Source organism: Narcine bancroftii, chromosome 1 (genome assembly GCF_036971445.1).
Source record: "Narcine bancroftii isolate sNarBan1 chromosome 1, sNarBan1.hap1, whole genome shotgun sequence".
Taxonomy (NCBI): Eukaryota; Metazoa; Chordata; class Chondrichthyes; order Torpediniformes; family Narcinidae; genus Narcine; species Narcine bancroftii.
The window spans coordinates 238,864,301-238,877,464 of NC_091469.1; the positions used below are offsets into that span (position 1 = coordinate 238,864,301).

At 44.2% G+C, this 13,164-nt stretch overlaps 1 protein-coding gene across 1 annotated transcript; it reads left to right on the forward strand.

Moving 5' to 3' along the window:
* Nucleotides 1-9,149: 9,149 nt before the first annotated feature.
* LOC138754079 (small ribosomal subunit protein uS8-like) lies at nt 9,150-9,565 on the forward strand. Its single transcript, XM_069917879.1, has one exon. It carries the CDS (start codon nt 9,179-9,181, stop codon nt 9,563-9,565), a length of 387 nt encoding a protein of 128 aa, XP_069773980.1. The 5' UTR covers nt 9,150-9,178.
* Nucleotides 9,566-13,164: the final 3,599 nt, after the last annotated feature.

Here is a 13,164-nt window from a genome sequence, read left to right on the forward strand (position 1 = left end):
CTGCTGAAGATCCAGCTGCGCTGGGTGGGTCACGTCTCCAGAATGGAGGACCATCGCCTTCCCAAGATCGTGTTATATGGCGAGCTCTCCACTGGCCACCGTGACAGAGGTGCACCAAAGAAAAGGTACAAGGACTGCCTAAAGAAATCTCTTGGTGCCTGCCACATTGACCACCGCCAGTGCGCTTATATCGCCTCAAATCGTGCATCTTGGCGCATCACAGTTTGGCGGGCAGCAACCTCCTTTGAAGAAGACCGCAGAGCCCACCTCACTGACAAAAGGCAAAGGAGGAAAAACCCAACACCCAACCCCAACCCACCAATTTTCCCCTGCAACCGCTGCAACCGTGTCTGCCTGTCCCGCATCGGACTTGTCAGCCACAAACGAGCCTGCAGCTGACGTGGACATTTATCCCCTCCATAAATCTTCGTCCGCGAAGCCAAGCCAAAGAAAAAAAGAATTCCATGGGATCACATAGTGTTTAGCAGCCTTGTACCTTGCAACTTATCAAAGGCCTTTTGAAAGTCCAAATACACAATATCCACTGCATCTCCCCTGTCCATCCTACTTGTGATCTCATCAAAACATTGCAATAGGTTTGTCAGGCATTAATTTCTTTTAAGGAAACCGTGCTGACTTGGGCCAATCTTTTCATGCACCTCCAGATAATCTGTAATCTCATCCTTGACAATGGACTCCAACAACTTCCCAACCGCCAATTTCAGTCGAATAGATCTATAATTTCCTTTCTGCTGCCTGTTCATGAATGAGTGAGACAAACACCAGACTGAGTCGAAATCAGGGTTCTTTGTTCTTTATTACCGGATTGTAACACTTGCGACTAACAATGTTAGTCGGAGAATGCATTCTGCCGTTATCAGCAAAATGGTGATTTTTTATACCCTTGGATACGTGCTTAGAACATCATCATATCATTACTTGTCCAATGACTAAAACTGTTGCTATCCTTTCCCTGCTAGCTTCCTGCCTCTCAATCCATCAATGTCTCTCTTATCTTGTAAGTACAAGGATGCATTCACATCTTGTTACAGCCCCGCACAGGGTAACTCCTTACACATTCCCATCTCATGATGTTTTACCTTACATGCCTCACTCCCTTCTTAAACAGTGGAGTGCCATTTGCAATCCTCCAGTCCACTAGAACCATGCTAGACTCCATTGATTCCTGGAAGATTATTACCAATGTCTCCACAAGCTCTACATCTAACACTTTCAGAATCTGAGGGTGCATTCCAACCAGTCCGAGTGACTTATCTACCCTTAGACCATTTAGCTTCCCAAGTACCTTCTCTTTCATGATCTTGACCCCACTCACTCCACTTCTGAGAGAGCCATGAGAATCTGGTATGCTACTAAAGCCTTCCACAGTGAAGATTGTTCTAAAATACTCATTCAGTTCCTCTGCCACCTCCTGGTCTTCTGCAGCATCATTTTCTTTCGGCCATGTCTACCTTGGTCACTCTTATACTCTTTATTGATTTATAAAAGCTTTTTGTGTCCCATTTAGTCCTTTTTACACTGGCTGACCTGTAAATTGGCTATTCAATGAACTGGTTAAAGAAAATGTTTTTGCCATACACAGTGGACCATTGTTAACTGTTCTCTGTGTCCTTTCACACTCACCACCAGAGATGCCCAGGGAGAGGGACGTCCATCCTCCACTGGTGACATCTGAGTGACTTATCTGCTAATTATGATCTTGTGCTGATCTATATAAACCTCTATAAATTTATAAAGGACCGTGGGAAAATGGTAGCGGAAATAAAACATAGGCGCACAATTTATAAAGACCTTGGGAAAGTTGGAGGAGAAAGAGAGATCTGCCCTGTCAGAATTCCGTGTGACAGAGCCCTCATGGAGAGGTTTTCTGCCCCCTGCACCAATTTCACAGCTATGCATTTATCTGCCTGATCTAACAATTTTTGCCGTCATTAGCACATGGCACAGGCAGTAATCCTGAGATTACCACCCTAGATGTCCTGTTTCTCAATTTCCTCCTGAATTCCCTGTATTCCCTCCTCAAGACCTCCTGATTTATCTTATCTACGTCATCGGTACCAATAATCTGAGACTCTAATTCACACAAAACAATATTTATTTATTTTTAAATAGATAAAATACTTGTCCTGCATATGTATTATTAGTCTGTATGTGTTATGTCTGGCTATGTATCTGCATGTTTTGCACAAAGGACTGGAGAATGTTGTTTCATCTTTTGGTATTTTTCACAACACGTAATAGCCTGAATACTCCTGGGATTATCAGATCTTGGAAGCTAAGCAGGCTCAGGCTTGGTCAGTGCTTGGAGGGGAGACCACCAAGGAATACCAGGTGCTGTAGGTTTCTGTGAGGGATGTTGGACAAAGTGGCAACTCTCTGTCAACTCTAGACAAAGTTAAGAATTTAACGTGTTACATTCTTAATGTAGTATTATGTGACAATAATGGAACCTTTCCTTTTATAATCAGCTATCAATAAACTTAACTTGACAACATGTAAGATGACTTCTGGTTGTTCACCCTCTCTCCTCAGAATCTGGACCCGATTTGAGACATTCAATATCCTGACATCAGGGAGGCCACACAAATCCGGGCATCTTTATTGGGCTCACAGAATCTCCTGCCTGTTCTCCTCATAATGGAATCTCCCATCACTATTGCAAGCCTTTTCGCCCTCTCCACTCCAGAGCCATGCTCAGTGCTAGATACTGGTCCTATGGTCATCCTTTGTCAGGTCATCCTCCCTGATAATATCCAGAACGATAAACCAGTGGCTGAGGGGCATGGCCACAGAGGTGTTCTCCACATACTCCGTGTAGGCTTCTTCAGGTGCATTCTACACTAAGAATGCATCTGAAGAAGCAGAAGCAGCCCTTTAAATTGCTGTTCAGGTGGCAGTGCTGAAATCGCAACACTGGCCATCTGAAGGTCACAGCTGCACTGGATGCGCCTCTGAGCACATCCAGTTCCTGCTCAGTGTCAGCTGTGCTCCCGCCTACAGATGTGATGTCATTTTGAGAACAACAAGAAGGAACACAGGTCAATGGCAGACCCTGTGCAGGCAGGAGACATAACGATGATGATTTCAGCCTTTCTGAGTGTTCAGAATAAGATACGGTAGACCCTTGGTAAGGCTATTTGTGCTGTTGAAGCTCTTCAATCGTCTTTGAGATCTGAAAATTGTATAGGTACAATCAGGAGAAGGTTCCTGTAAAGTTTGAGGGCAAGAAGACAGCAGTTAGCGGTCAAAAGGCACATGGAGCATAAGCACCGCAGATGAAAGTGAATGCTGCTATTCAGTCATTTAGCTATGGTGACACATCGGTCTCTCTGGAGGTTGAACCGACACTTTCATATGCCGCGTGGCACCTTTCACTTCATGCTGGAACTCATAGAACCTCACCTGAAGGCACATAGACCAGACTTGCAGCGAGTTTTGGAGCCTGGACTTCAATTAGCTGTGGTCTTGTGGTGGTATGCCACCCCTTGTGAATTTCAATCCATCAGTACCATCTTTGGAATAGGCATCAGCACCGTGTGCATGGTGGTGCAGGAGGTGACTGCCACCTTAAGGAAGTTCCTCGGTAAACGTTTCATCTCCCTGCCAAGTGGAACACGTCTCCAGACCATTGATTGCTTTGCGCAAAGGGGATACCCAATGTGTGCTGGTGCCATTGATGGTTCACACATTCCCATTATTGCACCCAGCGTGGATGCTGCAGCCTACTACAATCGCCAAGGGTGGCATTCGGTGGTTCTGCAAGCGGTGGTTGACCACAGATTCTGGTGAGTTAAGCCTCTATTGATCTTTATCACATCACATTTCAAATGACTAACTTCATTGTGATTTCCATTCATGTTACAGCTTCTCAGATGTGTTTGTGGGGTGGCCGGGCCACACACGGTGTCCGAGTGCTTGCCAACTCTCCACTGTATAGAAAAACAGAGGACCAGGGCAAATACCTCTTCCCACATGATGTGAGTGTTCACCCTTCAAAGCTCCGTGTTTCAATATGTTATGCATGTTTGTTGTGTCAACGTTCAGGTGCATGGATTAACCTCATTTCTGCATTGTTGTTCCTGCAGGTGTCCAAGGATGTTGAAGGAGTGGAGGTTCCAGCGCATCTTGTGGGTGATGCGGCATACCCCTGACGAAGCTGGCTGATGAAGGGGTTCACATACCACAGAGTACTGGATCCAGATCAGTGAAGATTATGAGTTCCAGCATGAAGTGAAAGGTGCCACGTGGCATATGAAAGTGTCGGTTCAAACTCCAGAGAGACCGATGTGACACCATAGCTAATTGACTGAATAGCAGCATTCACTTTCGTCTGTGGTGCTTATACTCCATGTGCCTTTTGACCGCTAACTGCTGTCTTCTTGCCCTTAATTCAGCCAGGATAGTGGTGGAACATGTGTTTGGCTGTCTAAAAGGCCACTGGTGGTGCCTGTCCAAGCATTTAGATATCTCTACCGCCTTAGTCCAAGATGTTGTGTTTGCCTGCTGTGTACTGCACAATATACAATATATGTGAGATTTACAAGGAAGACTTCCCTTCAGAGTGGTCATTGGTTGAAGCAGATGGTCCTGCACCCAATAGCACAGATTGTCTTGATCAGCAGGCCCATGGGCACCAGGCCATCCGTTCTGCCATGATGTCCATCCTGTAAGGGAATGTCCCTGCTACCCAGCTCCCCATTTTCCACAACTTGTTCCTCCCTCCACCCTCCCCACCCAATGCGGTGACATGAGCCTGCTGCCTGGCATGTTACGTGCTCTCGCGAATGAACGGTTGAATATAAATGAAACATGTGACTTGTGTGCTTGTCAAAAATTTAATAAAAGATGTTCTTTGAGAAATCACACTGCTTCATAAATATCTGAGGTAGATATCGTAACGTTAACATTTCACATCATTCTTAAACTTGAAGTAAACCATGGAATGGACAAATAACAGTGCAAATCCACTCCACACTTAACACTGCAGAACACTAAAACAATAAACACAACCACCCGACACCATAGCATCTCACCGATGAATGTTTACATCCTTAAAGGGTTGCACAGAACATTGCACTAACGAGGGGCTTCACGAACAACAAGTGAACAGTGAGTTAGCAGTATTAAGGATGTTTAGTGTCCAACACAATCCTCATTCCAGCATTGAGAGGAACGAGTTGGGGGGGGGGGAATAAGGAACCTGTCCTGGACCCCAGCATCTCAGTCATGCCAAGGCGTCCACTACTGTGATGCACTGGTGTGGAATGAAATGGCATGCTGGATGAAGGGGCCAGGTACAGGTACATGGGATGAGACTGATCATATGACTGTGGGAATGGGGAAGAGGAGGCCTCCATTTGCGTGACCAATCTTTTGAAGATGACTGACTGCCTGTCCATTGCAGCTCTCAGTCCCCACAGGGAAGCTGCAAACTCAGACATCGACTGACCATGCTTCTCCACTTCGGAGCAGCACGTTGCTTCCTCGTCCTCCCTCAGGTTGGCAAGCATGACTGTCTTGTGATCCAGCACCTCCTCTGCATGCTGGCAGTCTCTCACTGTCCTCCCTGTCCAGTGCCAATATCATTGCCTTTAGCTCCTTCGCAAGAACCTGGCCCTTGGTCAGTCACTGGTGCTTGCGTCTGGGACCAGAGGCTGTGGGTGGAAACAGGAAAAGTGCATCAGCATTGGACTTGGGTGCTTCTCCATAAAGACAACCCCAATGCTACTGTACCTGTGTTCTCTGTTGAGAGTGCCACCTCGCCACTTCCAGGGACAGTGACTTCTGCGCTTCCTCTCTCGGGGGCATCCCCTGGACTGACATGTCTCCTCCGTTGCTGCGGTGTGAACCCTGAGATCCCTCAGGGATGAGCTCTGGGGATTCAGGGGTCTCCAGAGCACTGGCTACATTCAAGTGAGTAGCTGAGCACCTTGATCCCCAGAGAGTGTGGCACTGGTCGAAGTACTGCCACTCCTTGCGCCCATTGTGGTCCAGGACTGCGTGGAATTTATACCTCATGGTCTTCAGCTTCGTGACCACCTGGTTTTTACTGCGCTTGTGCCCTTGTGCTGCGAGCACTCCAGACAGGCGCACAAAAGTGGGACCATCCCTAACTGTCCCAATGAGCTCCTTTTCCTGGAATTCCTGAGTCAGATGGCCTAGAAGCAGTCTTCCCTCTTCATCAGACCAGTTACTAGCCTTTTTTGGAGCCATTGTTCAAATGCACTGTTTTCCTTCGCTGCTAAAACAAAATGAAAGAATCTGCACGAGCCTGTCTGCACAATGTGCTTTAAGATTCACGCCAGGCGTCTCAGGCTGACGACGTCACTGCCACGTCAGCAGGCTGACCCTTTAACAGCCGCTTTCAACCAGCTGCATTCAGGTGGCTGGGGGAGCCACTGAGCTGAGCGGATTATCCCTCTTGGAGGAGGGTTACGTAGCTCGCCACAAGGGTGCTTCCTGCACATTCACGTGGCCACCCCACAGCCGCATATTGCCAAAATATGCAGCTTTACATGCGGGACAATTGGCCACCTGAAAGTGCCTTGTGGCTCCATTCTATCACATCCTCACTCTCGCTAATGAGCTGCAGGTCATCAAGCTGCAGCTCCAGTTCCTTGATGCACCTGGCACAGATGTGAGCATCGGGGAGGTTCAGAGTCTCTGAGGGACCCCACATCTGACATTTGACACATTTCTGAATAGACAATGAACCACAAACAGTACCTCACTTTCTCCTATGTTTCACACTATTTATTTATTTTGAAATGTAATTTATGGCAACATTTGCACTGTGACGCGGCAACAAAACCACGAATTGCTTGACAATGAATTCTGATTCTGCGACTTTCAAAATGAATAATAAACCCCAACTTTTCTTCCTCCTTCAAAGCCTTATCTAATTTTGTTAAGGAAGACAACTCCAGTGATGATCCAAAACAAATGCAAAACAAGCAAGTGCAATTTAAAAACAAAAACTAAGGTAGTTGCAGGTTTTGAAACATACAGGATATAGAATTCCTGATTTCTCCACCTGAAATTTATAATTTTTTTTTTCTTAATTCAGATTACATCTTAATTATTTAAAATTAGCTTCCTGCAAGAGGAAAATGGGATCTTATCAATTCATCTTCCCATCTTGAAAAAAATGGCCTATTTCAAAAATTATTATTGTTACATACCAGACAGCAGCGATATAAAATAGCCCAGATGGTGTTATATTTAAAATAATATTTTTAATTTATTAATTTTCAATGATATAACACTTATCTAACTTACCACCAATCTATGCACTGGTGTGGGAGGGTGGAATAGCCCCAAATTATGCACTGGTGTGGGAGGGTGGAATACCCCCAAACTATGCCCTGGTGTGGGAGGGTGGAATACCCCCAAACTATGCCCTGGTGTGGGAGGGTGGAATACCCCCAAACTATGCCCTGGTGTGGGAGGGTGGAATACCCCCAAACTATGCCCTGGTGGGGGAGGGTGGAATACCCCCAAACTATGCCCTGGTGTGGGAGGGTGGAATACCCCCAAATTATGCACTGGTGTGGGAGGGTGGAATACCCCCAAATTATGCACTGGTGTGGGAGAGTAGAATACCCCAAAATTATGCCCTGGTGGGGGAGGGTGGAATACCCCCAAACTATGCCCTGGTGGGGGAGGGTGGAATATCCCCAAACTATGCCCTGGTGTGGGAGGGTGGAATATCCCCAAACTATGCCCTGGTGTGGGAGGGTGGAATACCCCCAAACTATGCCCTGGTGTGGGAGGGTGGAATACCCCCAAACTATGCCCTGGTGTGTGGGAGGGTGAAATACCTCCAAACTATGCCCTGGTGTGTGGGAGGGTGGAATACCCCCAAACTATGCACAGGTGTGTGGGTGGAATATCCCAAACTATGCACAGGTGTGGGTGGGTGAAATACCCCCAAATTATGCACTGGTGTGTGGGTGGGATACCCCAGACTATGCACAGGTGTGGGTGGAATATCCCCAACCCACTACAGCACAAGGCAGATAACTCTCAAAAGGCAGTTCAAAGTTCAGTTTCAGAAATTCATTGATGACACACAGGCTTGAAACTGATGTGACAGGCAGGCTTTCCAGTCGTTGAGACCCGCAGGTTTTTGGTGAAATTAGACATGCAGGTTTTAGATGAAATTAGCCATTCATGAAGTGGTTGAAAGAGACTGGGGGCGACAAAACATTTGTAACTCACAACACTTGTAGAGGTATTTCCAGCGAAATGTTCTTTTTAGATGAGTGCCAACCAAAAGTCTACTCTTCTTTGCTGTGGGGGACTTGAAGAAAGTAGTGCTCACAAAGCTTTCAATAATCCTTTAGGTGGGCCAGCCGAACTTAAGTGACTCACTCTGGTCACGATCCAAGCACAGTATTTCTTCTGGCTTCAGAACCTTTTCCGTGAGTTAGCTGAACAAAAGTGACCGTTCCCTTTTGGCCAGGAGTTTTTCTCACTCCTTTATTGCAGGAAATCAGACAGGTTGTCTTCAAACTCACCTCCCTTCAGCATGAAATCACACAACATACTCATTCCTCAATAACTACAGGAGGAAATCTGACAGTTCGTCTCTAACCACACAATGAGGCCAAGCAGTACAGTATTTTCCAAGAGCTGTTTGCTCCTATGTTGTCTTCTTAAAATGGCCCCTAAGGAAAGTTGTGCACTGCTTCTTCAATAAGTTGGTCACATGGTCTCTGTGAACCTGGCCTCTCCAGAACTTCTGTGTTGACTCTGCAAATGTATCCAGTAAAAGGAAAATGTTAAAAGCCTTCTGCTATTTGCACAGTCACTTAAAATCCTGCGGGTAGTTTCAGACACTCCAAATACTGCAGGGTCCTGCCAAATCTGTTCTCTTAAAGGGACAATCCCATACAAATAAAATGAATTTAAAAAAATAGGAGCACATAACAATTATAAAGAAGTCCATTCATCCTCAAATTAAAAGGTAAGATAATATGGAACTATTGGTATTTAAATTTCTATAGGAAGAGAACTGTTGAGAACATTTTTGCAGCGATAGAGCACGAGTGACACTCTTGACCAAACTAGGAGTTGGAGATTAGTTTGTTGCAGCTTCAGTTTGATTCAAGATGAATGCCTCCAGCTCTTTCCGCCATATTGACCGACGGGCATTATGGTGCGCATGAATGTTCTTGCCGATGCCCTTACAAGCATCAACAACGCAGAGAAGCGTGGAAAACGCCAGGTTCTCATCCAGCCATGCTCCAAAGTGATTGTAAGGTTCCTGACTGTAATGATGAAGCATGGCTATATTGGAGAGTTTGAGATTATCGATGATCACAGGGGTGGGAAAATCGTCGTCAATCTCACAGGAAGATTGAACAAGTGTGGTGTCATTAGCCCCAGATTTGACGTTCAAGTTAAAGAGCTGGAAAAGTGGCAAAATGCTCTTCTACCTTCCCGTCAATTTGGATATCTTGTTCTCACAACCTCAGCTGGCATCATGGACCATGAAGAGGCCAAACGAAAACACACAGGAGGAAAAAATCTTGGGATGTGAAACCCATCTGCAATTAAAAAAAATGCAAACAAACAAAAAAAGATGAATGCCTCCAAATGGTCATGAGTGTGTTCCTTAGCTAATAGAGTATAGCTGTTTTAAAATAACCCAAGTCTCTTTATTACAATAAAAGAAACATCACATATTACCAGGAGTGTGCAGTGTGCACAGGAGTGAAAGAAACACTAGAAATGAGAATAAGTTAGTATCAGCAGAAATATAGAGAATATAAAAATTCCTGGTGCTGTAAATTGGACTGGAAATGTCGACCACGAGTACAGGCTGTTCAAACAAAAATTCATGCTGTACCTGCAAGGAATTGGAGTCAACAGCAAACCTGATGCATGTAAAATTGCACTACTACTTACTCTGGCGGTACCTTAAGCACTTGAGGTTTTCAACACATTTGCTTTCACTGAGGGAGAAGAATAGCTGGAGGGAGAGAGTTTTGATACTTTTTTTTTAATAAAAGGACTTGAAATTAAAAGCAAAAACAAGCAATTTTGGATCGCTGCAAGAATCAATGATCCATGATCAAATTATGTTCGGGACCATTGATAAGAAAATGAGAGAGGTTGCTGCAAGAGACAGACCTTGCCTTAGCTGGAGCTGTGAAGACACGCCACACCAGTGATTTAGCTTTGCAGTACACATACAAGTTCTATGAGAGTGCAAAAGCCAGTGAAATCGAAGGCATAGCCATTGCCACAATGTGTGTCCACATACAAACAAAAAATGAGACACAGGAAGCAATAAAAAGGAGAGACATTCAATTGTAAACAATTTAGCACTCAACATGCAGCAAAACAATGCCCAGCCTATGGAAAAGTCTGCAACAAGTGCAAAGGGCAGAATCACTATGCAAAGCAATGTTTTTTCCAAAGGGAAAAACAGAAGTTAACGTATGCACACTATAGGTGACACTGTACACCATTATGGAAGAAACTGCTTTCAGTGACACACTCTTTGTAGGAAATGGTAGTGCAGAAAGATTCTAAACTAACAGACACTGAACAGCCAAGTGTGAACAGAGTCGAACAGGATAAGTGGACTGTGTCATTGCATAAAAATGGAACAAATATTCCTTTTAACCTGGACACAGGGGCAAAGGTCAATTTAATCTGTGAGCCTGACATCAGGGCAATGAAGATAAAGCCATACATTCATAAAATCACATACAGCTCAAAGCCTACAATGGACAGAGCATTTGACTCGAAAGGTACATGTAAATTCAAGGTGAAAGTTAAAAATAAAGAGCACCACCTCAGGTTCGCAGTAGTCCCAGATGGACATAAATCATTGCTTGGTGACAAAGCATGTGAAAATACAAGCCTTGTCAAGAGGGTGTACCATATTAGCAGCACAAATGCACAGAACAGCGTAGAGGAAATACTGGATAAATTTCCAGACATCTTCAAGGGGTTTGCAGTGCTACTATTTACCTATATGATACAATTAAAAGAGGAGGTCCAGCCAGTAGTGCATGCCCTGATGCAGGTTCCAGTGCCACTAAAATAAAAGCTCAAGCAGGAACTCGACCGAATGACATCACTAGGGGACACAAGGAAAGCAGAGGAGCCCACAGAATGGGTGAATTCAATGGTGTGTGTCAAAAAGAACGCTGACCTACACATTTGCTTGAACCAAAAATGCATGAATGCCAATATAAAGAGGGAACATTATCAGATTCCAACCAGGGATAAAATTATAAGTGAAAGTAGCTCGTGCAAAGTTTTTCACCAAATTCAATGTTTCCCAGTGCTTATGGGAAATAAAACTGCATGAAGATAACACGAAATACTGTACACTTAATACACTGTTTGGCCAATACTCCTGTTTAAGGATGCCTTTTGGAATTTGCTGAGCTCCAGAGGAGTTCCACAAGACAATGGAGCACATCATAGAAGGCATAAACAGGGTAAGCGTGGACACGGATGAAATGATGCCATTGGAATCCACACAGGAATATAATGAATGGCTCATCAAAGTGTTGCAACATATCCAGAAGTATGGATTAAAATTAAACGGAGAAAAATGTCAGTTTGGTGTGAAGGAAATCACCTCCCTGGGAGAAACTGTCAGAGGAAGGTGTTTGTTAGAGATGCCCAGGCCCACTGACAAAAAAAGGCATATTAAGAGTGGTGGGAATGATCAATTTCATTGGTAAATTCATACCAAACCTGCCTTCCAAAGCAATTTACCCAAGGCAGTTGTTACAGGACAAATGTAAATTCAAGCAGACAGCAACAACGAGGAAGAATGAGGATGACTGAAGACCATTCTAAATTCAGAACCGGTGCTTTTCACATTCTTTAACCCATCCAGAAGGACAAAAATACCTACGGATGCTTTAAAAGATGGAATAGGTGTCGTACTACTTCAGATTGTGGGAGAAGATTGGAAGCCAGTAGCATACGCATCAAGGACGATGACAACATCTGAATGTCAATATGCACAGATTGAGAAAGAGTGTCTAGGTCTCATCTATGGATTTAAGAAATTTTACAGTTATGTGTACGGACTACCAACATTCACGGCAGAGACAGACTACAAGCGATTAATAGCAATAATCAAGAAAAACCTCAGTGAATTGTTGCCATGAATCCAAAGACTGATGATGAAGCTACATCGTTAGGAATTTGAATTGGTGTGCACACCAGGGTAACTTATTGTGTTAGCTGTTGTTATCTAGGACAACAACAAAGAGTGAAGCACACAATGAGAGTTCCAGAGACAGATGAGAATCGAATCACTGAATCTCTTCCTGTATCTGACATGAAATCCAAGCAGATCACAGCTGAAATAGAAAAGGACAGTTCTTCAAAAGGTCATCAAGAATCTGAATGAAGGTTGCAGAAGAGTATGATTTTTGATATGTGATTTCAAGTCCTTTGCATCCACAGTCAAATGGTAAAGCAGAGAAAGGAGTTCACATAATTAAACAGTTTCTCAAGAAAGCACGAGACAGTGGCTCAGATCTGTATGTAGCTCACCCGAGTTTATAGAGTTTCACCACTTGAACATGGAATGTCATACACTGAGGTTCTGATGGGATGTAGACTATGCACCACACTTCCCTACTCTCCAAACAAGAACAGAAATGTCAAAGATTTTGAATGGAAACAAAACTGTCTCCAATGGAGACAAAAAACCAACTCTGACAAGTCAGCAAGACTGGCACAACATAACACGGAGACTCAGAAAGTTCAACACTTGGGACTGTTATGAGCCCAGAAGACACATAAACCCAGCAGCAGTAGATATTCACCAAGACAAATGGTTACTTAAATAAAAGATGTTTTTAATTATCTTTAAACACCAACTTATCACTATTCTAATTCTAACGCATATGTATGTAATGTGTGTGTAAGTTCAGAAAAGTTCTTTGGTTCACAGACCAATCTCACTTCTCATTCCTCCAAGTTCACTGGTTGCAGGCAATTCACATACTGTGCACAGAATTTAACATTTATAAAGTTAACCAGGTTTTAGTGCTCGAAAGGTAAATGGTTACCACTCAGGAAGGTTCTTGTCAGTTTTCAAAGAGAGATGTGTTGTTCCAAGATATCCACAACTGATGCACTTCCATCAGTCACCTC